At 39.1% G+C, this 23,954-nt stretch overlaps 1 protein-coding gene and 1 pseudogene across 4 annotated transcripts in view; one reads left to right on the plus strand and one right to left on the minus strand.

Moving 5' to 3' along the window:
- AP2B1 (adaptor related protein complex 2 subunit beta 1) overlaps positions 1-23,954 on the plus strand; it is a 128,118-nt gene that overhangs the window by 61,774 nt on the left and 42,390 nt on the right. For 3 of the 4 annotated variants that reach the window (XM_064582727.1, XM_064582730.1, XM_064582728.1), the window contains exons 13-16: positions 2,671-2,930; positions 10,185-10,377; positions 21,217-21,258; positions 22,117-22,263. In XM_064582727.1, the coding sequence (XP_064438797.1) occupies positions 2,671-2,930; positions 10,185-10,377; positions 21,217-21,258; positions 22,117-22,263 (642 nt within the window). The remainder of the gene's footprint in view (positions 1-2,670; positions 2,931-10,184; positions 10,378-21,216; positions 21,259-22,116; positions 22,264-23,954) is intronic. The other variant, XM_064582729.1, reaches the window with a different exon arrangement.
- Positions 9,433-9,869, minus strand: LOC129046265 (ubiquitin-like protein FUBI; annotated as a pseudogene).

The raw sequence follows: 23,954 nt of genomic DNA on the forward strand, positions 1-23,954 counted from the left end.
CCCGTGCTGCTTGTTGGATGTATAAATTCCTGGGCCTGCTCCTGACATAGTGAATGAAAATCTGTGATGTGGCCCTGGAATCTGCCATTGAGTGGCTTTCCTGGTGTGTTATAATGTTGACACACAGTCCAGTTTAAGAGCTTCCCTGGTAAGAATTGTTTTGGAAGCTCTCAGATTTTTAGAAATGTACTGTTTTTCCAGATCCTGGCAAGGAACTATGGGGCTAACAGAAAAGCAGATCCAAAACCAAATTTTGTGAGTCACCAAACACATAATGGCACCCTAAAATCATAAAAAGTTTCTGTTTTCATGTCCCAAGTTTTTTCTTTTTTTTTTTTTAAGATTTTATTTATTTGACAGAAAGCGAGACAGCGAGAGAGGGAACACAGCAGGGGGAGTGGGAGAGGGAGAAGCAGACTTCCCGCCGAGCAGGGAGCCTAGCCCGATGTGGGGCTCGATCCCTGGGATCATGACCTGAGCTGAAGGCAGACGCTTAAAGATTGAGCCACCCAGGCGCCTCTCAAACTTTTTTTTTTTTAAAGATTTTATTTATTTATTTGAGAGAGCGAGCACAAGAAGGGGGAGCGGGAGAGGGAGAAGCAGACTCCCCGCTGAGCAGGGAGCCCTATGTGGGGCTCAATCCCGGGACTCCAGGATCATGACCTGAGCCGAAGGCAGTCTCTTTAACCAACTGAGCCACCCAGGCGCCTCTCCATATGTACATAATTTTGTAAATTCCCACAGAATTTTTTTTTTTTTTTGCTATTTGGTTAAATATGTGCATAATAGAGGAAATAAATAATTTGAAGTAAAAAGTATTTTAATCAGTATATTATTAAATTGTATTATAAAGTTTAATACCTCAAGAATATTACTAATTTGTAAAGACAAAAGACTGAATTTTCCCAGTCAAGTGATGTGCAATATTCATTTTAATTATATAATAAAAAGCACAGTCTACAAATTTCAAATGGTGTGCTTTGGGGATTGAATATATAAATTAAGACTTAACTTTTAATTTATGTATCAACAAAAGCTGGGGTGGGGATTGCTTTCCTGACCTGTTATTTTGAGAAACTTATATTCTACTCTCTTAAAAAATCAAATCAATTTATTTATGTTTTATAATGTTCAAACTTTGTTTCCAAATGAAAATCTAAGTGAGGAGGTTTCAGGCTGCTATTTATAAACAAATTACCCAACTCCTCAAGAACAAAAAAGAAATCATGTAAATTGGATACTATCAGTTTCCTTTTTATAACCCTGGCATTTCAAATACTACAAACATTTTGATATGGTATATAATGCATATATGTATATATGCAGTTCTGTTCCAATGATGCAACCTATGTATGTGATAATAAAATAAAATCTAAAAAAAAGATTATCTTGGGGAAGTTATGTTTACCATTTTGATACTCTGTTAACTAACTTACCATATCTTGGTGTTCTTTATGCTTTTTTGTTTTTGACCAGTAATCCACTGTGGATGCAAATTAAACAATATAAACAGAAAAACCATTTAAAAGCATGTGGTCAGGGGGCGCCTGGGTGGCTCAGTCGTTAAGCGTCTGCCTTCGGCTCAGGTCATGATCTCAGGGTCCTGGGATCGAGTCCCGCATCGGGCTCCCTGCTCAGTGGGAAGCCTGCTTCTCCCTCTCCCACTCCCCCTGCTTCTCCCTCTCCCATTCCCCCTGCTTGTATTCCCTCTCTCGCTGTGTCTCTCTCTGTCAAATAAATAAATAAAATCTTAAAAAAAAAAAAATGTAGTCAAAACCATTGGGTTCATTGCCAATATTTAGCTGGATGCTAAGTGCCTTACATGGTTAAATCATGAACCAGTTCATCTGCTTACTTAGAAGCTCACATGTAAGCCCTCAGATTGGCCCAGTTTTGAAGAAAATATCTTTGTGTTTTAAATACAGATAACTGAAACAGGAACTTACTCTTGTAGCACTGGAACAAAATGGGTATACATGCCACCATGTACACACAGACTCTGAGAGGTAGATACCAGGGTATTCATTTCCACTCTGTAATGATCACATGAATGAATGAATGAATGGCAGGAAGAAGGGAGAAAGAGGCAGGAATCTAAATGTCCATGGATAGGGCATTAGTCAATAACGATGCAGTGCTATATATACAGGGGAAATTTGCAGGTGTATATGCTAATGTGGAAAGCACCTTGCAGTGCAGTGTATATAATGTGAAACTGGTTTTGTATAAAATGAGTATGTGTATGCTCCAGCACTTTCTGGAAGAATACATACCACACTGGAGAGTTGAAGTGGGGAACAGTTGGATGTTTGGGAAGACTTAAAATTTTTATTTTTATTTTTTATTTAAAAAAATATTTATTTATTTGACAGAGGGTGGGAGAGAGAGCGAGAGCATGGGCAGGGGGAGGAGCAGAGGGAGAGGGAGAAGCAGGCTTCCCAGCTGAGCAGGGAGCCCAGCGTGGGGCTCAATCCCAGGACCCTGAGATCATGACCTAAGCCGAAGGCAGACGCTTAATCGACTGAGCCACCCAGGCACCTGAATTTAAATATCTTAACAGCCAATTCTTTATAAATCACTACAGCATTGCCTTGATAATAAATCAAGCAGGTTGGGTTTCTGTCTGGAGAAAAGTTCCATTTAAACCTTCTTGCCCTTGCCTTTCATTAGGATTCTGATAATCCTGACCTTCGAGACCGAGGCTATATTTATTGGCGCCTTCTCTCAACGGACCCTGTCACAGCCAAAGAAGTAGTCTTGTCTGAGAAGCCATTGATCTCTGAGGAGACAGATCTTATTGAGCCAACTCTGCTGGATGAGCTAATCTGCCACATTGGATCTTTGGCTTCGGTGTACCATAAGCCTCCCAATGCTTTTGTGGAAGGAAGTCATGGAATCCATCGCAAACACTTGCCAATACATCATGGGAGGTAAGCAGGTGAACTAGGTTTTGACTGAGAAGTAACTGTTTAGACAGAGTTGGTCTTCCTCATGCGTTTATAGTCTAGAAAAGAACTTGCTGTGCATTTTGCAAACCTGCTATACTGCCCTGGGGGCTCCATCTGAATACAAGTGGGCACAAACATAATAGGTGAAAGGCCCTTCTGTGTTCTAATCTGGGAGTAGATAAAATAATGGCTTTAGAAAATGGTGAAGACCTTCTAAACTGATAAAGTTTGAGAGTTGCTTAAGTCTGCAGATGAGGCTAGAAATCTTGTCAGGGCTGAAAATTTGGAAGAAAGTCTGTATGTACCTTTAGCTTTTTTGTTTGTTTTAAGATCTTATTTATTTGAGAGCGACGGGGGCGGGGTGGGGGGAGCAGCAAAGGGAGAAGCACACTCCTTGCTGAGCAGGGAGCCCAGCTTGGGGCTGGATCCCAAGGACCTTGAGATCCATGACCTGAGCCAAAGGTAGCAGCTTAACCGATTAAGCCACCCAGTGCCCCTACCTTTAGTGTAACTTTCGATGAAGCTTATGGATAAAGTTAGCAGATACTCCTTTTGTGCTATAAAGCTGAAAATGAAGTAATATTTACAGGATTGTTTTTAAAAGCAGACTAGATTCCTTCCTTCTACTGGCTTTGGGCTTTGTTCTTTTTCTAGCTCCTTAAGGTATAAGGGTAAGTTTGAGATTTTTCTTGCTTCTTGAGGTAAGCCTATATTGCTCTTATCTTCCTTCTTAGAATAGCTTTTGCTGGATCCCAAAGATTTTGGACAGTTATGTTTTCATTTTCATTTGTCTCCACGTATTTTTTTTTATTTCCTCTTTGATTTCTTGGTTGACCCATTCATTGTTTAGGAGCATGTTGTTTAGCCTCCATGTATTTATGTTCTTCTCTCAATTTTTCTTGTGGTTAATTTCTAGTTTCATACCATTGTGGTCAGAAAAGATGCATGATACGATTTCAGTCTTTTTGAGTTTATGAGACTTGTTTTGTGACCTAAGATGTGATCTATTTTAGAGAATGTTCCATGTGCACTTGGAATACACACAAAAATGTGTATTTCGCTGTTTTTGAATGGAATGTTCTGAATATATCTGTTAAAAAGCATCTAGTCCTATGTGTCATTCAAAGCCACTGCTTCCTTGTTGGCTTTCTGTATGGATAATAATATTCACTGATATAAGTAGGGTGTTGTCCTCTGCTGTTATTGAACTACTGTCAGTTTCTTCCTTAATGTCTATTAATAGTTGCTTTATTTATTTAGGTGCTCCCATTTTGGGTGCATAAATATTTATAATTGTTATATTCTCTTGTTAGTGTGGTGCCCATCTTTCTTTGTCTCTTGTTACAGTCTTCGTTTTGTCTGTTTTGTCCAGTATAAGTATTACCACCCCATCTTTCTTTTTGCATCCATTTGCATGGTAAATGTTTTTCCATCCCTTCATTTTGAGTCTGCATGTGTCTTTAGGTCTGAAGTGAGTCTCTTGTTGGCAGCATATAGGTGGCTCTTGCTTTTTTATTCATTCAGTCACCCTGTGTTTTTTGATTAGAGCATTTAGACAGAGCTGGGATGCAGCAGTACTGTTCTAAGAGGTAAGATTACAGCAGTACCTTCCTGAGGCCAACTCAGGAAGCAAGTAAAATCCCAACCTAATCTTACATCTAAAGGAACTAGAAAAAGAACAAAGCACAAAGCTGGTAGAAGGAAGGAAATAGTAAAGATTAGAGCAGAAATAAAGGAAACAGAGACCAAAAAAATAGTAGAACAGATTAAGGAAACCAGGAGCTGGTTCTTTGAAAAGATCAATAAAATTGCTAAACCTTTAGTCAGACTTATCAAAAAAAAAAAAGAGAGAAAGGACATACTTAAAAAGGAAAGGACATACTTAAAAAGGAAAGGACAGGGGCGCCTGGCTGGCTCGGTTGGTTAAGTGGCTGCCTTCCGCTCAGATCATGATCCCGGGGTCCTGGGATCGAGCCCCGCATCGGGCTCCCTGCTTGGCCGGAGGCCTGTTTCTCCCTCTCCCACTCCCCCTGCTTGTGTTCTTTCTCTAGCTGTCTCTCTCTGTCAGTTAAATAAATAAATAAAATCTTTTAAAAAAAAAAAAGGAAAGGACAACATCCAAGCAAATGTTTATTGATGTTCATTAGCCTTCACTTGAGTTGACTCTTTGGTTTTAGGGCAGGTGCTGTGATTTTCACCCAAAGGAAGTTGAGGCTTCATAAGGATTAGGCCTTGTAACAGTAGAGTGTTTCTCCTGTAGGCAAGCATATTTAACCTTCTAGATGTGACATTTGACTTCTAAGTACATCATCTCCCAGTCTGTTAAGTTTGGGTAATAAATAGGGATTTTCTTTTTAACTTGCCTTTGTAGCCATATTTATATGCCATTTCGATTACCCTGTCTCCTGATAACTTTTGACCCTCAGAGGGGGGAAGTGACACAGATCAACAAATAAAAACAACCCTTTCTAGAACACAAGAAAAGAACCAGTATTTAAACTATAAAAAAGAAACAATCTCTTACATAAGGTCTCTATCTGATTAATAGTCTTATGCGGTTCCCTTTTAGATAATTGTTTTCTTTTTGGTTGATTTGTGTTTGTATTGTCTTTTTAAGGGAAACACAAATGCATAAAAATCCCTTTTGAAATAAATAGGGATGATACATTGCTGCAAATGGCATATTCATAATAGCACTGACATTACCTAGCTCTCTTCTGCAGCATTCAGTTAAGTGATGTGCCTCTGACATGAAATACAGCTACACTATAAAACCTTACTCTGCCTCTTCTAGAAATCTAAAAATGCTTACTTAATCAAATCTTTTAAAATCACTTGAGAAAGGGAAAAGTGCTTTTTAGTTGGCTATTGCTTACTAAAACTTGTCAGCTGCTCTGGAGGGGGAGGTGAGATGGTAAATAGTTGTTTACTTTAGGAAAACCTCACCTTTTAAAAATACCACTTTGGTGTCAGTTACACAGTTATTTCCCAGGAGTTTACATGGGAACTGTTTTCACGTTAATTTTCTTGTGTTTGTCATTTAGAAAGAATGCATAATGATTTACCATGTTCTTGTAGAAACCACAGGATCACTTACTTCTTTTCATCTAACTCACTTTATCTTCTCATGGAAAGAAAATATGTGCACTGTTACCTATTCTGCCTTCTATTTAGAGGTACTGATAAACAATATGACAGAACACTTCTTAAATGGCACATGTCATAAGATGATAGAATTTCATGTTCAGAGAATATCCTTTATAGAGATTTCATATATTTCTTGGCAGGAGTATATGAAATTGCTTCCCCCTTTTGACTTCGTTATTAATTTTTGGCTATATTTGCCCCTCTTCCCCCAATCTAGATACTTCTCATCTTGGCTTCCTTGACACTTTTTGCTCCTAAGTCATCTTTCTTAGATTGTTTTTCTGTCTTTAATCTTTGCTGTTCTGTGTTCATTCTCTTCTCTGATCATTAATCTTGATTGTGTTGCAAGGCTCATTCTGAACCTTCTCTTTCTGTGCTTCTCTTTGTATTCCTTTCAGGAGCTGATCTACTAAACACAAACCACTGATCTCTTTTTTTTTTTTTTTAAGATTTTATTTATTTATTTGACAGAGAGAGAGGCAGGAGAGAGAGAACACAAGCAGGGAGAAGCAGGCTTCCCACTGAGCCGGGAGCCCGATGCGGGGCTCAATCCCAGGACCCTGGGATCATGACCTGAGCCGAAGGCAGATGCTTAACGACTGAGCCACCCACGTGCCCCAGCCGCTGATCTCTTACAAGGCTTTACATTTTATATCATGTTTTCATTTCATCCTGTCTAAAATAGATCCCTGTGACATGGTTATTTTATTGATGAGGAATCTTTGTCTCAGAAAAGTTGTCACTTGCCCAAGATCACACAGCTGGTAATATTTGGGGCCAACACTTGATCTTTGTCTTCTTACTCTAGACCACCTTCAGGTTCCTCTGTCATTATGAGGAGCATCACCAGTCTTTTGCTTCTTAGTTTTTGTTTGTTTATTCTTTGACTTTGATTATTCATTCTTCTCTCTTACATGTTCACGAAAATATTGTTAATGGAATTTTTACATCATTTTTTTCTTTGTATTATATAAATCTTAGAAAACGTGCAAGATAGAGTGGGATAACAAACTCCTATGTACTCATCACTCAGCTTCAACAGTTCTCACTATTTTGCCCAGCTTGTTTCATGTATCACCTCCACAATTTTTTATTTTTTGAGGGAGGTGGAGTATTTTAAGTCAAATCTCAGACTTCCTATTGTTTCACCTTTACTTGGTATCTCTAATAGACAAGGACTTTTTTTTTTTTTAAATCACAGTAAATTACCCAGCCTAAGAAAATTAGAAATAATTATTTAATATTGCGTAAGCAGTCTTAACTACTTTCAGATTTTCTTAATTGTAATTCTCTGTTCTCTTTTAAAATTTATCTGAGATTGGTTTTACTTTGTTCTTAAATGTTTGGAAGAATTCACAGTGAAGCCATCTGAGCCTGGGATTTTCTTTGTGGGATTTTCCCCTCTTCCCTCCTCCCCCAGTTTTTAAATTGGTATATCATTTATAATAATCTTAATAGTGCACTAACCTTTAGTGTATATAGCTCACGATTTTTACATATGTATACAATCATAACCACCACCCTGATCAGATATTTCCAGCACCCTAGAAGATTCTTCATGCCCCTTTTCTGTTAATACCCACTCTCCAAAGATAACCATTGTTTTGACTTCTATCACTACAGTTTTGCTTATTCTTGAACACAATATAAATCAATTATATGTTTCTATTTATTGGTATATAGTATTCCATGGCCCCAATATACCACAATTTACTTACATCTTCTGTTGATGTACCTTTGGATTTTTTTCAGTTTGGGGCTCTTACGGATAAAGCTGCTATGAATATTCTTGTGTACGTCTTAGTAGACTTATATACTTACTTCTGTTGTGTATACAACTAGGAATGGAATTGCCGGGTCATAGAATAGATGTGTATTTAGCTATCGGAGACACTGCTGGTTTTCCCAAGAGATCGTACCAGTGTACATTTCCAGCTGTGTATGAGTTCTAGGTGATCCACATCCTGACGAGCACTTGGGGTTGTCAGTCATGTTAATTTTTGCCATTCTGGCAGATATGTGATGGGATCTTGCTTCAGTTTTCATTTGCATTTTCCTGTTGAGTAGAGATGGCTGAAGTCCCTCTTCATGTATACAGACTGCTAGTAGATCCTCCTTTGTGATATGCCTGATCTTCTCCTTATTTTTTTAATGAGTTCTCTTGTCAATTTTAGGAATTCTTTATATAATAATTGAATGATTTATAGGAATCTTTTATGTGATTTCAGTACATGTCTTGTCAGATACATGTGTTGTGAGCATCTTTTTTTGTAGTCTGTGGAACATACTTTCTCTTGTTCTCTCTAGATGGTGTTATTTGAAGAAGAGATGCTCTCAGTTTTAGTGAAGTCCAGATCATCCTTTTTTTTCTTTTATACTTAGTGTTTTCTGTAGAAACTTTTGTCTACTCCAAGGCCATCAAGGGACTCTCCTAGATTTTCCCCTTCACATTTATGTTGGCGTTGTCTCTTTAATTTTTATTTTGTGAGGTACAAGAGTCAAGGCTCATTTTTTCCCTCACACAGCTATCCAGTTGACCCAGCAACATCTATTATCTCATGGAACTCACCACTTTGTTTTTATGTATGGTGGCAGTAGCTGTTTAGATTAGTGTTTGCTGATCTCACACTGATTCTTCCAACTTCAGTCCATTTGACACACAGCTGCTAGAGTAATGTTTCTGTAATGTTACTTTTAGTTCTTCGTTCAACAAATCAAAGTGATTCTGCATTGCCTATCAAAAAAATTAACTTCCCAGGCTAGTTTTCAGTTTTATCTCCCTCATCTTCTCTTTCCCAAAATCTTAATCCCAGTTTCTGCTCCTGCCAATAAAATTTTTTTACCACCCCTAATGTCAGATTGTTCATTTCTGTGCCTTTGCACAAACCATCCATTCCTTTAAGATAAGTCTCTCCCTGGTAGTTCCTCACAGCTGTGCTGTTCTTCAAAATCTAGTCATAAAACCATTCTCAGAAGCTTTTAGAATCAGCCCTACCTGGCTTGTTTTGTTTCTTAGCTGTATCCTGTCATTGTGCAGATGCTCATACAGTGCTCATTTCTGCTATTACACAGTGAATGTGCTTTGCAGTCATTTTGTAAATGCAGCTTTTTGTTGTTGTTTAAGTTATTTGAGGACAGGAAATAGCTTTCCTTTTTAAAAAATATGGCTCGAAGGTTCTCATTATCATGCTCCATTATAGTGTAGGTGCTCAGTTGAAATTGCTTGACTGCTAAGGTTATATAGTATACATTTATTTTCATTTTAGCAACTATATATATATTTATTTTTTTACTGAACTAAGTGGCTTTATTGGGGAGAGTCAGAATTACAGTTTACTTAAGAGTTGGCATTGGGGCCCTTCTTGCCAAAAGTGGGCACGACGTTGACAAAGTGCTGGTTGTACTGCATCCGCCACTTGGCTCGGCCTGTCTTCTTTTTCTCCTGTTTGGCCACCTTGGGAGCCCAGCACGGGCCAGAGAACCATGGACCTTACCTCCAAGCATGCGGCTGGCTACTTCCAGGATGGTCAGAGCCTCCACTCCACACTGACCTAGGGTAGCCTCATCCTCCAGGGGCGTGCCTGCCAGGAGCACGACTTGATCTACTGGAGCGATGCCCTCCAGGGAGGCTACATGAGCCTTGATCTGGGCGACCATCTCCTGGCCAGTCACCTCGAGGGTGTGTAGTTCCTGGGCACGGACAAAGAGCTGTATGTTGGCGACTAAGCTGCGGGCACCGCAGCCACTACCGTGAAGATGGAGTCGAGAAAGAGCTTAGCAACTATATTTTGATAAAAATAAGAATTGCTGATTTTGGGGGCACCTGGCTGGCTCAGTCAGTAGAGCGTGCAACTCTTGATCTCGGTGTTGTGAGTTCGAGCCCCACAGTGGGTGTAGAGATTATGTAAAAATAAAATCTTAAAAAAAATAATACTGCAAAAAAAAATAAGTTTTATATTTTTGTTTTTTGTTTGTTTTTTTCCTCCTCCTGTGTTTTATAGATCTGACATTCACTTGTGCCTTGTTATTACGTCCTGGGTGAAACTGACTTTTCTCTTTTCCCCTGTGCGTGCGTGCGTGTGACTGCAGCACTGATGCAGGTGACAGCCCTGTTGGCACCACCACAGCCACGACCCTGGAACAGCCTCAGGTTATCCCCTCCCAAGGTGACCTTCTAGGAGACCTCTTAAACCTTGACCTCGGTCCCCCAGTCAATGTGCCACAGGTGTCCTCCATGCAGATGGGAGCAGTGGATCTCTTGGGAGGAGGACTAGATAGTCTGGTAAGTATCTTTCTTCCTTCTTTCTTCTGGTTATTTGAAATTTTTGATATGCTAAAGAGCTTTAGATTATTCAGCTTTTTAGAACTAGGCCTTTCCTTGATGAGCAGAGCAATGTCCTTTGATAAAGGACAGGATTTTTTGTCTTCATAGTATTAATTGATATTGTCAATTAATTGTTATGGGGCATGTTTACAACTGTGCGGGATTGTTTTGTTGTCCTGCCTCTAAACAGAACTTTTGATATTTAGCCAACCTATTGTTCAGCAATCTTAATATTTGGTATCCTTTCCAGAGCTTAGTACTCGTGCTTCTTAACTCTGGATAGCCCCTGTAATTCCTTTTTTCCTGAACAGCATTTAAATGACCTCATAGAGATCATCCTATCTTGAGGCTTTCAAACCTTTGCCTTTTTAATATTTTATTGGTTTATGCCCCAATTCTGAGAGGTTTTGAGGCAGCCATTTGAGCCATTTGTGTAAAAAATGTACCTTTATTACAGTTGGGGAGTACTGCTTGATTGGTTCTTTTTGCCCCCCTTCTTCCTCCCACCCATACTTCCAATTTAATTAGCTTCCAGGATTCTAATAAGAAAAGGCTCCAAAGTCCAGAGTATCTGTGAATATGTGCCACCAGTGTACCTTTGTTGAGGTACAAGATAAATGAGAAATATTAAGGATGACCTTCCATCTGTGTAGAGAAGACCAGAAAAGTAACTTATATGTAAGTTATATATATATGTGTGTGTGTGACATCACATGGCTCTCTACAAACCAGGTTTTTAGTTGTGGTGGAATTAGAGGGGCTCTTTTAGCTAGACACTTGTACATGTTTGTCTGCAAAGATGCCCAACAAACTTACTTCCCAACATCAGAAATCGGAAGACATGCCATAGATACAAAAATATATGTTCTCAGAGATTACATAAACTAAACAGCCTCACTTTCTGCTACACACACCAGCATTTTCTCTTCTACCTTATGAGCAGCATTATGTCTGGGATTTATGCCAGCCAGTACAGGTACATTTAATTCTTGGCTGGCAGAGGGTCTAAGAAAATAGGGCTACAGTCATATCTCTGTGGGTTATGCATTTTACTCATGGAAAGTCACTGCTTTCAGAGTCTGTACACTGACCAAGCTCTAGACACCAGCTCATAGTGCCAGTAGCACTCCTTATTATCTTTCTTGGGAATGTAAGCATTTGATTTTCATATTCATATCTTTAATGAGTGGATTTGACCGATTATATAAGAATAGTTTCTTCATATGATCATTCTGCATGGCTGCGTAGCCTCCCTGTAGACTCAGAAGGGTCTGTGGAGTCTTTCAGTAATACTGACATATTAACAGATTCTCGCAGAAACTCCACATAGCCTTTGAAATCGTTCTTCCTGTTCTTGTTGACACATCACCCACAAGTTAAGTGTTATATCCTCCTCAGCTCAAGTTTATGCCTTAACAACCCTATTCGTTAATTTACCTGGTGGCTGACAAAATGATGGGCTCATTGAACCTAAGAATGACAAAGAAATTAAGCTTGAAGGATGGAGGGAAGAAAGAGGCCCTATATTTTAATGTTGTCTGGCCTAGGATTTTGTGCTCTTGCTTCTTGATCCACTTTAGCATGGAAGGAAAGGGACATGGTATTTCTGTGTGGCTTTGTATTAGCTGTTGCTGGCCCTTAATGCCCATGAGTTTTCTCCTTATATTTTGTTTAGCTATCCATTCATCTGTTAAAATTCACACAAGTATTACTTCAAGTAGGAAAAAAAATGTTACATTTTTAGGTTGTAGTAGCCAGAGTTACACGTGGGCCTTTTTCTTTCTTTTTTTTGTAAAGGATGCTCTTTTTGGGGTGGAGAGTACGTTGTTTTCCCATTTGAATTTGTAAATATTATACAGGCTTTGCTATGGAGGCCCAGCAATGTTTCTGTGTAACTCTGTATGTTACCTCTTCCTGACTTCAGGATTCAAAATGGTATACTTGGTGTCATAGCCCTAGAAATCATGCAGGTTTCAGCTTATTCTGTGATATAAATATATCTCAGAAATCAAAATGAGTAAAAGCCCTTTTTGCTTTGGATCTATATGGGGTTAAATATATATTCACTCAGAGAACTAAGATCCTTTTAAGAGAACATCACAAGGAAGGCCTAAATCTGGCTGTGTGGAAGGTGAGTTTCCAAGGCAGCTCTAGACTGTGCCATTTTAAAATGCTTTTATTGTTGTTTTGTAAATTATCTAATTTAAAGAGGGAAATAGTCCTCAGAGTTTTTACTTAATCTATATAGATAGTGCTGTTTCTTGAATCTTTTCCTTACAGCAGTGCTTCTCAAACTATAATGTAAATCTATATAAATCCTATCTATCTTCTAGAGATCTTGTATAAGGCAGATTCTGATTTAGTTGGTCTGAGATGAAACCAAGGAGTCTGCATTTCTAACAAGCTCCCAGCTTCATGGGCCATATTTTGCATAAAACCATAGAATTTCTGGGACCACTGTGAACCACTTCAGTTTGGTGCTTGAATCATAGCTGTTGGTAAACTCGGATGCCTTTTTGTCTTGACTTCAGCAGTAAACACACTCCTGGAAAGAGGGCTCCTCCTCTACCCCAAATTGAGGGAAAGCCAAGAAACTCCTGAAATTATTTTTGGATAATAATAAAAGAAGGAAAGGTCCTTCTTTTACTCTCTAGGAAGAATAGTGTTGCTGGGAGTGGTAGCTTTTCACCCAGACCATGTAAAATTTGGCCTGGTTTAGAGTTATGTGTTCACCTGGCAAGGAGCACTCAAGGTTACCTTAGTGTTCGCTTCAGAAGGGTGGACAGCAAGGCCTATATATGGTTTCTGCTGCTTTTATTATTGCTGTCAAAGGGAACCCTACCCATAGGGGTCAGTGGTGTGCCGCTAATGAAATATGGCAGCTCCTTTTATTTAAGCTTTTGGGGTTCTCAATTCCAGCTGCATAGTTAGTCCCACATTAGTACCATATTTAAAAAAACAAAACAAAAAAAACTGTCAGGGCACCTGGGTGGCTTAGTTGGTGAAGCGTCTGACTCTTGGTTTCGGCTCCAGTCGAGATCACAGGGTCATGAGGTGGTCCCCCCATCTGGGCTCTGCACTCAGTGGGGAGTCGGCTTGAGATTCTCTCCCTCTCCCCCTGCCCCTATCCCCGCTCGTGTACTCACACACTCTCTCTCTCTCTCAAATAAATCTTAAAAACAAACAAACAATGAAAAACTGTCAGTGTTTGGGCCCAATCCTAGAGCATTTAAACAGAATTTCTGGGAGACAGGACCTAGACATTGATATTTTAGAAAGATACCCAGGTTACTTTAATTTTGCATCCAAGGTTCAGAACCGAAGGAAGTTCCAAATGGAGTTAGGTAGACATGTTAAAAATTGATCTCTAAGTCAAGACAATGATTTCTACTGAAGAATTATACTCTGGTAAGCCTCTTCACTACTGCCTACAAAAACAGACCTCTCTGACTTTACCTCTGTTCCTTCCCCTTCTCCCCAGGACATTTTTACTGTATTTTGCAGTTAGGTAGTCCAGCCTACCAGAAATTGGCCAGAAGTTGAATTTAACCAATTTAGATGTCGTTGCTCAGTCCCGGGGTTCTTTTTACCTTTGCTCACTTTGTATAATTGGAGACTGAAAATTGTTTTTGTATTTTAGATTGTCACCTGTTTTTCTCTTCTTCTTCTTCTTTTTTTTTTTTTAAAGAGAGAGAGTATGCACACAGGGTGGGGAAGAGGGGCAGAGGCAGAGGGAGAGAGAGAATCCTAAGCAGGCTTAGTGCTCAGTGCAGAGCCCAATGTGGGGCTCAATCTCACAGTTGTGAGATCATGACCTGAGCCAAAATCAAAATCAAGAGTTGGACGCTTAACCAACTGAGCCACCCCGGTGCCCCTCTGTACTTTTGTCTTAAAACTTGCAAATTCACTAGAGTATAATTTTTCTTCTCTTCATATTCTGGTGATCCTTCCATTAGATCTTGTTTACCTTCTTTCATTGTTGTACTTGTAAAATTTTGAGATTTAGTAAATGGAGGCTTTTTCTAGAATTGTCATTAAGGAAGTACTTATCTATTTATTTATTTGCTTTATCATCATTATTTGCCACAACATACCTGAAGACCCCAGCCTTCTTCCATCAATAATAGTGACTCATAACAGCTGTGATTTTTAAACCAAAAAAAGAGTGAGTGGGGATATTGCTGTGATGTAAAGAAAACACACACGTACTCCATGCCTCCTACTTGATTCTTATTTATTTTGGAGACAGGCACCTTTGAAAATCATTGATTTAGGCAGAGCTTCAGATTTTAAAAATGGAATGCTTTTTCATCACAGGACCCAAATCAAAATGGATTTTCTCCATATTCTTTTCAATCTCCTTACTGAGATACCCCTATTTTTAGTTTCTGCCTGCCTTAGTGTATTCTCTTTTGCTTGAACTCTGGATAGTTTCTTCCTTCTGTTACTATAAACTTAACTGTCCCCTTGATGTGGTTTGAATTATAGTGAAACTTACATGGTTGATGTGTTCTACATGTAAAGCAGGATAGTATACTATCTAAATGTGGGCTTACGAAAGTTGCTTGAGTCTTTTTGTTTCTTAGTTTCAGAAATCTTGTATGGGTCTTTTGATGCCTCTGATATGGAATCTAAGAAAGTGCTCATTCTGGGTAGTGTGACTTTTCTGACAGTGCAAATCCTGGTTTGGTGTAGTGTGGGAGGTGACCTGAGGCCCGTGTGTATGACTCCTACATACATGTAAAGATACACCGTTTGCTGGTAAGTCTGACATCTGTGAGATTCACTAAAGTTAATAATTGAATCTTGACACTTTTTGTCACCTTTACTTTCAGACTGTCAGCAGAGGCCTTGGGTAAATTACAGCCTTTTGTTCATCCAAGGTGCTGTGCATTATTTTATTTAGATAAATGGTGCTATTGTACATCAAGACCGGAAAGGAAGCATTATCCAGAGTGCCCTTTCTCTTTGCTGACAGAGGTTTTCTAGCCAGAGAAATGTCCTTGCAGTGTGCCCAGCTGGAATAGTGTGGGCTAGAGGAAAAATTGCCTTTTCCTAAATGCAGTGTATGTTTTTCAGATCCTCCCACTCTCTTTTTTTTCTCAGTATAATTAATGTACAGTGTTAATGTCAGGTGTACAATGTAGTGATCCAGCAATTCTCTACATTTCTCAGTGTTCATCATGATAAGTGTGCCCTCCCACCCTGTTTCTTACAGATTTTTATTTTTACTTTTCAGAAATTTTAAGTCAGGTACTATTTTAGTGATAATTTTAGTTTTTTTAGCCCACAGGACTAAACTACTACATACTCGTTTTGCATCTTCCTATTTCTTCCTCTGGAAAAGATTTGCAGTGATTAAAGAGCTTAAGTTTTAGAGTTGGTGGTGTTGTGGAGAAAATCTTTGTGAATTATAGCCCAGTTTTGCCTGGTAAATTCTTCAGTGTGGTTTTTGTAACCACTGTCTTTTTATTAGGCAGTTTTGGGGAATAATTACCCAATACTGAGTTTCTGTTGCTGTTCCAGTTTCCTGTGCTTAGAACTTTTATAATTTTTAATTCCCAAAATAATTCTGCAAGGAAATTGGGCCCCATTTCACAGAAAACTGAAGGTGGCATAGCAAGTAAGTCTCAGAGTCAAGATTTGAACCCAAGACTCTCCTGAGATTCCTCCAGTTTGTTTGTTATTGTCATCTTCTAGAATAGAGTCCAGTCTCACTTTGGTCCTTCTCAGACAGGGGTACACGGTGTCTGGAGTACACAGCAGAGTGCAGGAGGCCTTTGTAGCTGCAGAATAAATGTGGCTCATCCTTCTTGCAGTGTCATTCTTAACTTGATGGCAAAGAAAGTAAACGACTAAACACTGCTGTGTTAAGGCTTAGAATGTAAAATTGCATGAATGCTTAAGCCAGAACACAAAGCTTGTTTGCCCTGTGCCTCTTCTCACTGTACCTCCCGGGTGCTCTGGGTATATGAGTTTGGGCTGGCTTGCCATTAGGAGGCATATGAATGTTTGAGAAAGGCTAGAAGTGTATTCATTTGTGAAAAGAGGGACTGGATAAGTTCATACATCTGTCTTGCAGCAAAAGGAACAAGATTGTTCATCTTATCCTCTTGTAAGCAGAGCCATAACATCATATCTTCTCATCTATTTGGCAGTGAGCTGTGATACAAAACACTAGTGTTTTCAGAGCCAATAAATGACGCACAGGGCATTCTTCTGCTGAAAACTTGCCGTCAAAACTGTTCAGACAATAATACATTTCCTCTCTAGAAAGGACTTTGGCCTTGGGATGGGGGCTGGGTCCTTTTTTCCCTAATTGGTTCTATTCTGTATGTTGGAAATGTCGATGCCGATAGGATGCACTAGGCCAGTTGATAAAAACGTTTCGTCAGCCTTCTGTCCATTTTGTGGTAATTTTCTCCAATAAAATTATCCATTTCAAAATTGTCTCCCCAAGAAGTAATATTGCCAATAGGCCTGCTTATATGGTTAATAGGACATTCATTCACTGAGTGCTGGTTCTATATCAGACTTTATTCTGTGTACTGGGAATATAGTTGTGACTAGTCCTTGCAAGCTTATGTTCTAGTAGGGGAAAGTGAGATGACAACTATCGAGTAGGGTAGTAAGTATTGCAAAAGAAAATGAAACAGGATGCAGAGCTTCTCCTGTGGATTTGTACTATACTCCTCATGGGGTTGTGTTGGACCTAAGAGACCGGTAATGACACATTCTTTCCCTGTCCCATCTTAGGAAGTATTCTGTTATATCCCCCTACTTTTCTGTTGATACAAGCCTTTTTTTCTATCAGGCCAAGGTGTCTTTGGATGATTTTTTATGATCTCAACTCATGCTATTCAATAGCAAGTCCATCCTTAGCCATCAGTTTAATAGCTTTTGCATGGTTACAGATTCTTTTCACCAATTTAATTAGTTATATTTTATGATGCTTTTCTGAATAGCTTTTTGAAGATCAAATTAATGTTTGTAGCCAAAGAACTGAAAATTACACTTTTACCTAGGATATGGTGTGTGCCTTCTAAAATCTAAAACTCCCTAATAGGAAAAGCACAGACTGATGTTTTTGACCCCAGTAGGATTTTGGTCTAAATTCCATTGTTTGATGGGAATTGCTGTATACTATTTTTACGTCATTCTATTTTGGCTTCTGAATAATAGAGCTGTCGGTAAGCTATATGACCGGAAGCATTCCTTTAGACTCCCTTTAATTAAATCCATTCTGAAAAGCATCAGATGAAAAAGGTAGTAACTCTAGACAGAAGCAGAGAAATTTCACTTAAAACATGGTAGCTAGACACCTAAGATGGAGATTTAAAGCCGTGCCCTGCACACCTAGCCCTTTTACTCCCTTTTCACTCAGCTCCCACCAGCTCACTGGATAACAGATATCATCGGATTTTTACAAGTTCTCATTTGGCTGATACTGTACACTACCTGATAAGTATGACCAGGCAGATGAATCTTGTCTGACTCTAGATAATACCAACAACTGAACTAACATGGTTAATGGCTAGCTCAGGCCAACATGAGAACTTTTCTGTGTTTTATTCAGCCTTCCAGCTTTCTTCTTTCTTTTTCTTGATTACTGTCTGCATCATCCTGCTTGTTACTGTGGACAGGAGAGGCCACTCCCTGGGTAACTGGCTCCCATCCATGCTGACATCTCTTTATCAGTCACTCTTGCCCATCACTGTGCTATCACCCTTGTCATATTTTCTGAGAGGAGGATGATAACCTCCCTCAGGAACTTCTTCAGTCAAAGGAAAGATGCTGAATAAAGTCTGAATAATAAGTTATAGTTTTGCTAGGTAGAAAACATGTATTGAAATTGTCCTTTCCCTTTGCTATATGGACATAACAGCACAGTTAGGTGAACCTTTATACTTTTGGCTACGTGTCTCTTAATACCCTTTGGATCCTGTCTCTTAAGATCAGAGTTCTTGATTCTGTGTTGAAACTGAGTGGTATCTGATATACTGAACATAAACATGGGACTACTGGGTTGCTTTTCAGTTTCTTTCGTGTTTTTGAATAAAATTGACAAGCAGCATGGTGGGGAGAGTACATTCAGATCTTATCCAGCTAAGATAATGTTCATATAATACTCAAAGATAACAAGAATGAAATCTAAGAAAATAAGGGTTATACATGGGCTTTATTTCCTTTGGAAATAATACCACCAGTGAGTGCCTTTTCTCAATGCCTTTTATAGAATTTAGCGTATAGGATAAAACTGTCGTTTCTCTTCCAGTGTGGTTTTTTTTTTTTTTCTTTCCACTGAGTGCCAATCAGGTCCATAAAGAATTCCATCTCTTTTAAGCTTGGATTGTAAGCCTGGCCAGAAGGGAGAAGAATGGTTGAGGGGAAGAAGAGGTAAGCCCATTAGAAAGTCAAAGCAGATCAAAGCATCAGGACAAATGAGACATTGTGCATCCTCCCCTTTGTTATTAAGGGTTTTTTTTTTTGTTTTTCTTCTCCTCCTCCTCAAGGTCTAGCTTTCTTTTTATTCAGGATTTAGCTCCAGAGTCATTTTCAAACAGGTAAATCTTTTCTGATTCCAAACATTATCTAAGGCATTGGTTTTCCACCTTGTCTATACGTTAGAATCACTGGGAGAGCTTTTCAAAATTCTGATGCCCAGGCTCACCCCAGAACAATTAAATCACTACCTCTGGGAGTGAGACTCCAGCATCAGTATTTTTTTTAAATGCCCCCCAGTATACACACACAGGTGGTTGATTTATTGTGTGTATCTAAGGTTGATAGAACACAACTGTAGTAGTTATTAGTACTCTTATTCTATGAAACCTTCTAAGGTTTTATGAAGGAGAAATTAAAAAATTAAAGACCTCCCATAATCAGCCTGCCTTTGCAAACTTATTTTCTGTGACTTTTTTTTTTAAACACATATCTACCCTGTACTCAGTCTAATTGGACTACTCCTTCTTCTTGATCTTGCTTTTATTCATGTTTTTTACAGTGTTTGTGCATGCTGTTTGAGAAATAACCTCCCCCTTTTTGCTTTTATAATCCCACACTACCACCTCTTTGAAGCTTTTCATTATTCTTCAGCCAAAAGGAGGCTCTTCCCTTCAGTATTTCTCTCTTCTCTCTCTCTCTCTTTTTTTTTTTTTTGCTTTAGAATATTCTGTGTGGTTTGCATTCATGTTTTATTTCTCCCGCCAGTTTGCAAAGTCTGGGTCTTATTCATCTATGTATTCCACTCATTGCTTGGCATCTTTACATTCACCATAGTGCCTTGTATCCAAATGATGTTATATAAGTGTTTGAATAAAAGGTGGTTTTCAGATGTGTGCTATTGCAGAACCAGAGAGAAAGCAGATGTGTGATATCTTTTCTACTTGCTTTCAGACTTTTCCAGTTGTTTGAATTCTTCGTTGTGGTGACCTTTTTATTTATTTACACATGTGATTTTTGGCTTATTTTCAACCATGAAGTAATCTTCAAGAACCAGGTTCTAGAAACGGCTCTTCAAGGTTTGGAGTGCTCTGTAACTTAGAGCAGAGAATGCTTATTAATGCTAGTTATGAAGCACCTGCCCAGCCCATTTCCTGTCATGGTGGAAATAGGATTTTGTCATAGGTCTCACTGTTTTTCAGGATAGATTATTTTTTAGAATTTGGCAACCCTGTTTCATGTATTTTTTTCACTGAGAAGATAAATCCTCTTTCTCAAATCCTGAAAACCGGTACAGTTTTGCTTTTTAACATAACCACAGCACAAAGATTCCCAAGTTTCTACCACTAAATGACAGATAATAAAGGAAACAGTGTTTGTAGAGCAGACAGGCATTTGGTGATTCAAAGAGGAATTTCAGATGCACAGTGAGAACTAGGGAAGAGACAAATGCACAGCACTGTTAGTTGTGTGTATGTGTGTCTTCTGTTTCTTCATGCCAGCTATTTTCAGCTTCAGTTCTTCTTTAATGCTTTTGTCATGGAAGCCTGACTTCGGGATGAATTATATCAGAGCCCTGATGGGGGAAAAGGCCAGATTAAGACTATGTGGAATGATTTTCCTGTCACCTAGCTAATTAAGTCCATCTAATTCTCCAATAGTTAGCATCCTTTTACATGATCTCCAGATAAATCACAGCATTTCTCCTTAGTACTATCGACTGTGAAAGAGATTTGAAGCATTGCATGCCTTCCTACTTCCTCCCCGGGTAGGGTGTCTTGACCTCTCCCAGCTGTTTTCTTTCTTAGGAAAGTTCTAAATTCTAAAAATCACTCTTTCCACCTGTAATTTTTGAAGCTTGAAATTGCTCAATACTGGTTTGGTTCCCACCTTCTCAGTGGGACAGCAGGTTTTGTAGATCAAAGCACATTTTAGATTTTCTTTGCTTTTCTTTTTTTTCTCCCTTAAATTTCTTTTTAGGGGAAAAATAAAACACTTTCAAGACATTACTGCTTGTTGATAGAGCTTCTTGGAATATGTAAATTCCTTAAATCCGGTTAGGTTTGTGCCTATGTACCCCAGTGAGAAGATTGGATCTGAAACATCCCTGAGATGTCCCAGCTCCATCTTCTTTCCAAGTTTTCTCAGAACTCCCACACACCATCAGTACCACTACTCGATTCCCCTAGGACATGTTTCTTTGCAATCTAGAATTTCTTTAAGCTTTGGGAGTCAAGTTGAACAGCATGTATTCCCAGCAACTTGGTAGAGCAATTTACAGATTCTATATGGGCATCTAGTACTTAGCTAAATGAACTCTACCTCTCTCTCCTCTCTCTCCTTTCTCTCTTTCAGCTTGGCAGTGACCTTGGCGGGGGCATTGGAGGAAGTCCGGCAGTAAGTGCCATCCGTTTTTTTCACCATGGGATGCGCTGCCCCCTGTTTGATGCCTTTCCTATGCACACATTCTCAGACCAGTCACCGCTGCTGTCTAGTGTTGTACACCAAAACCTCTATAGCAGTAAATGAAGAGTAGAAAGTAGTATAGGGTTACTTGGATTCTTCGGAGGCATACACCACATGTGGTATAGGGACATCTTTAGGGATTGGCGCTCTGGTGTGTACAGAGTTCTTTGTCTTCCTGACATTAAAGAGCTAAAGGAAATGGAACCTCCCATCTTGACTGGAGAATGCTCTTATTCTCTAGTGTCATCTACAAAGAACTTGAGAGAGTCAGCGGACTCAGAGGGAGACTCTCCTCGTAAGTGACGGAGTTTGGGGTGGGGTATGAATATCCATCTCCCCCCAGGAGAGTTTCCTACTAGATATTTATGCCTAAATGGGAAAGTAAGACTTGTCTGCACCCAAGTGGAAATAGAACTGCTTTCTAAGTTGGATGCTTCTTCTTTCTATAGAAACAGACTCCCCCTTCGTTAGGGTACATGTAGGCCTTTTGCACAGAATCATGGAAGCTAAAATTGGAAACAAACAGAAAAGATCTTGGATCACTATGTTCCTGGTCCTACTGATTACTCTCTGATAGAACTTCTAAAGAGTGTCTGTATATTATCAATGATGAAAAAATAACTGTGATGATTAAGAGGACAAAGAATATACTAATTCAGCTCCAAGAATATTGTAATTATGGTGTGTCCTTACTGTTTTATCAATACTACTAAAATATAGAGCAACATGTTAAGGGCTATTAATCTGTTTTTCCTGGTTTCCCCACCCCCCTTCCCTTTTTCCCTACAGGTGGGACAATCCTTCATCCCCTCATCAGTGCCTGCAACCTTTGCTCCTTCACCTACTCCTGCTGTGGTCAGCAGTGGTCTGAATGACCTGTTTGAACTCTCCACGGGAATAGGCATGGCACCTGGTGGATATGTGGCTCCTAAGGCTGTAAGTAAAGTGATATTTTCTTAATGAACAATACCTGAATTACTTAATATTTTTTGTTATTTCCACTGATAGTAAGTCCAAGGTTTGGGCCCTTGTCCTAAAGAATTTAAGAGGAAGATGAAAAGTAGCCTGAAATTTAGCAATACGAGAAGCACCATAGCATCTTCATTAGCTATTTCTATAATTAGACTTAAAATTGGAAATATTAAATATTTGTGTTTAGAAATATTGTCTGGTTTGTCAGCACTGAAGTCAATCTAGTGTAAACCCAGTTGATGCAACCGTGAAGGGGGTGGGGGCAGGGTATAGTATAGAGGAATAACATTTTTACTTCTCTTTCCTTCCATTCCCTATTGGTATTACATGTGGATTCTAGAGTGCTGATGCTCACATTTGGCTTTCATGGATTTTAGTGTACGTTTTTAGAGTTCTGATTTAGGTTTCCGTCATTGGTGCTTTTCTAGTCTCAGCCTTGCTTAATGTCCTGCTCAGACTGAATTTCAAAGGTGGAAACTGCTGTAAGTGAAGCTTATTTCAGCCTTTGGGAATAGTGCCATCCAGGCTAGGCCCAGTTTCTTGTAATTGTGCCTTTCTGGGGGACAATATGCCTGTTCGTTTCCTGAATTCTCTGCCTGTTCATCTGACTCTGGAGGATCCCTGTTAGAGTTGTAGACCAGTTGTCCATTCCAGGGGTCATAACTTTGTCTACACAGCTGCTGAATAGAGTAACCAAAAATAGGATTTAAAACTGAGCCATAATATTTTGGCACAATACAGTAACTTGGTTGTGAGGTTTCTGTGTTGGATATTATCCCACAGACTTTTAATTATTGGTTAAAAGATTATCTAATGCATTTGTTTACTAATATTAAAGTAATATGTACAAATGACAAATTTAAGTAACGTAGAAATGACAGATGGAAAATTAAGTTTATCTGTCCTCACTTTCCCATAGGTAGCCACTATTAACTTTCTTGTGTGTCTTACCGGAAGAAAAGAATTATGCATATACCTATATATCTGTGTTCTTTAACAGAACTATGTCAGGGGAATATACTGTTTTGCATCTAGTTTTTTCTCTACCATATTATTTTGAATGTCTGTATCCACTGTATTGATGTGCCACAACTTATTTAATCATTCTCCTGTTGATAGACATACAGGTTATTTGCTTGGTCCTACCACCCCCCTCCCCACTTTTTGTTATTACAGTGTTGCAGTGAACATCTTTACATATGTATACCCTGGTATACATATATTTTTTTATCCTGGTATACTTTTGTAAATATAGCTATAGGGTAAACCTGCAGTGTGCTTGATCATTTGAACATTTTTTTTTTTTAAAGATTTTATTTATTTGACAGAGAGAGACACAGCAAGAGAGGGAACACAAGCAGGGGGAGTGGGAGAGGGAGAAGCAGGCTTCCCGCGGAGCAGGGAGCCCGATGCGGGGCTCGATCCCAGGACCCTGGGATCATGACCTGAGCCGAAGGCAGATGCCTAACGACTGAGCCACCCAGGTGCCCCAATCATTTAAACATTTTAAAATAGACATTCTCCACTTCCAAAGGTGACATCACATTATATTCCCAGCAACACAGTACAGAGTGCCGGATTGCTTAAATTCTCTATTGAGTATTATTGACTTTTAGGATTTTTGACCCTCTGATAGATGAAAAATATCTTATGGT

The sequence above is a fragment of the Mirounga angustirostris genome, unplaced genomic scaffold (genome assembly GCF_029215605.1).
Source record: "Mirounga angustirostris isolate CCGP_5_RB_7025 unplaced genomic scaffold, mMirAng1.0.hap1 SCAF_17, whole genome shotgun sequence".
NCBI classification, from domain to species: Eukaryota; Metazoa; Chordata; class Mammalia; order Carnivora; family Phocidae; genus Mirounga; species Mirounga angustirostris.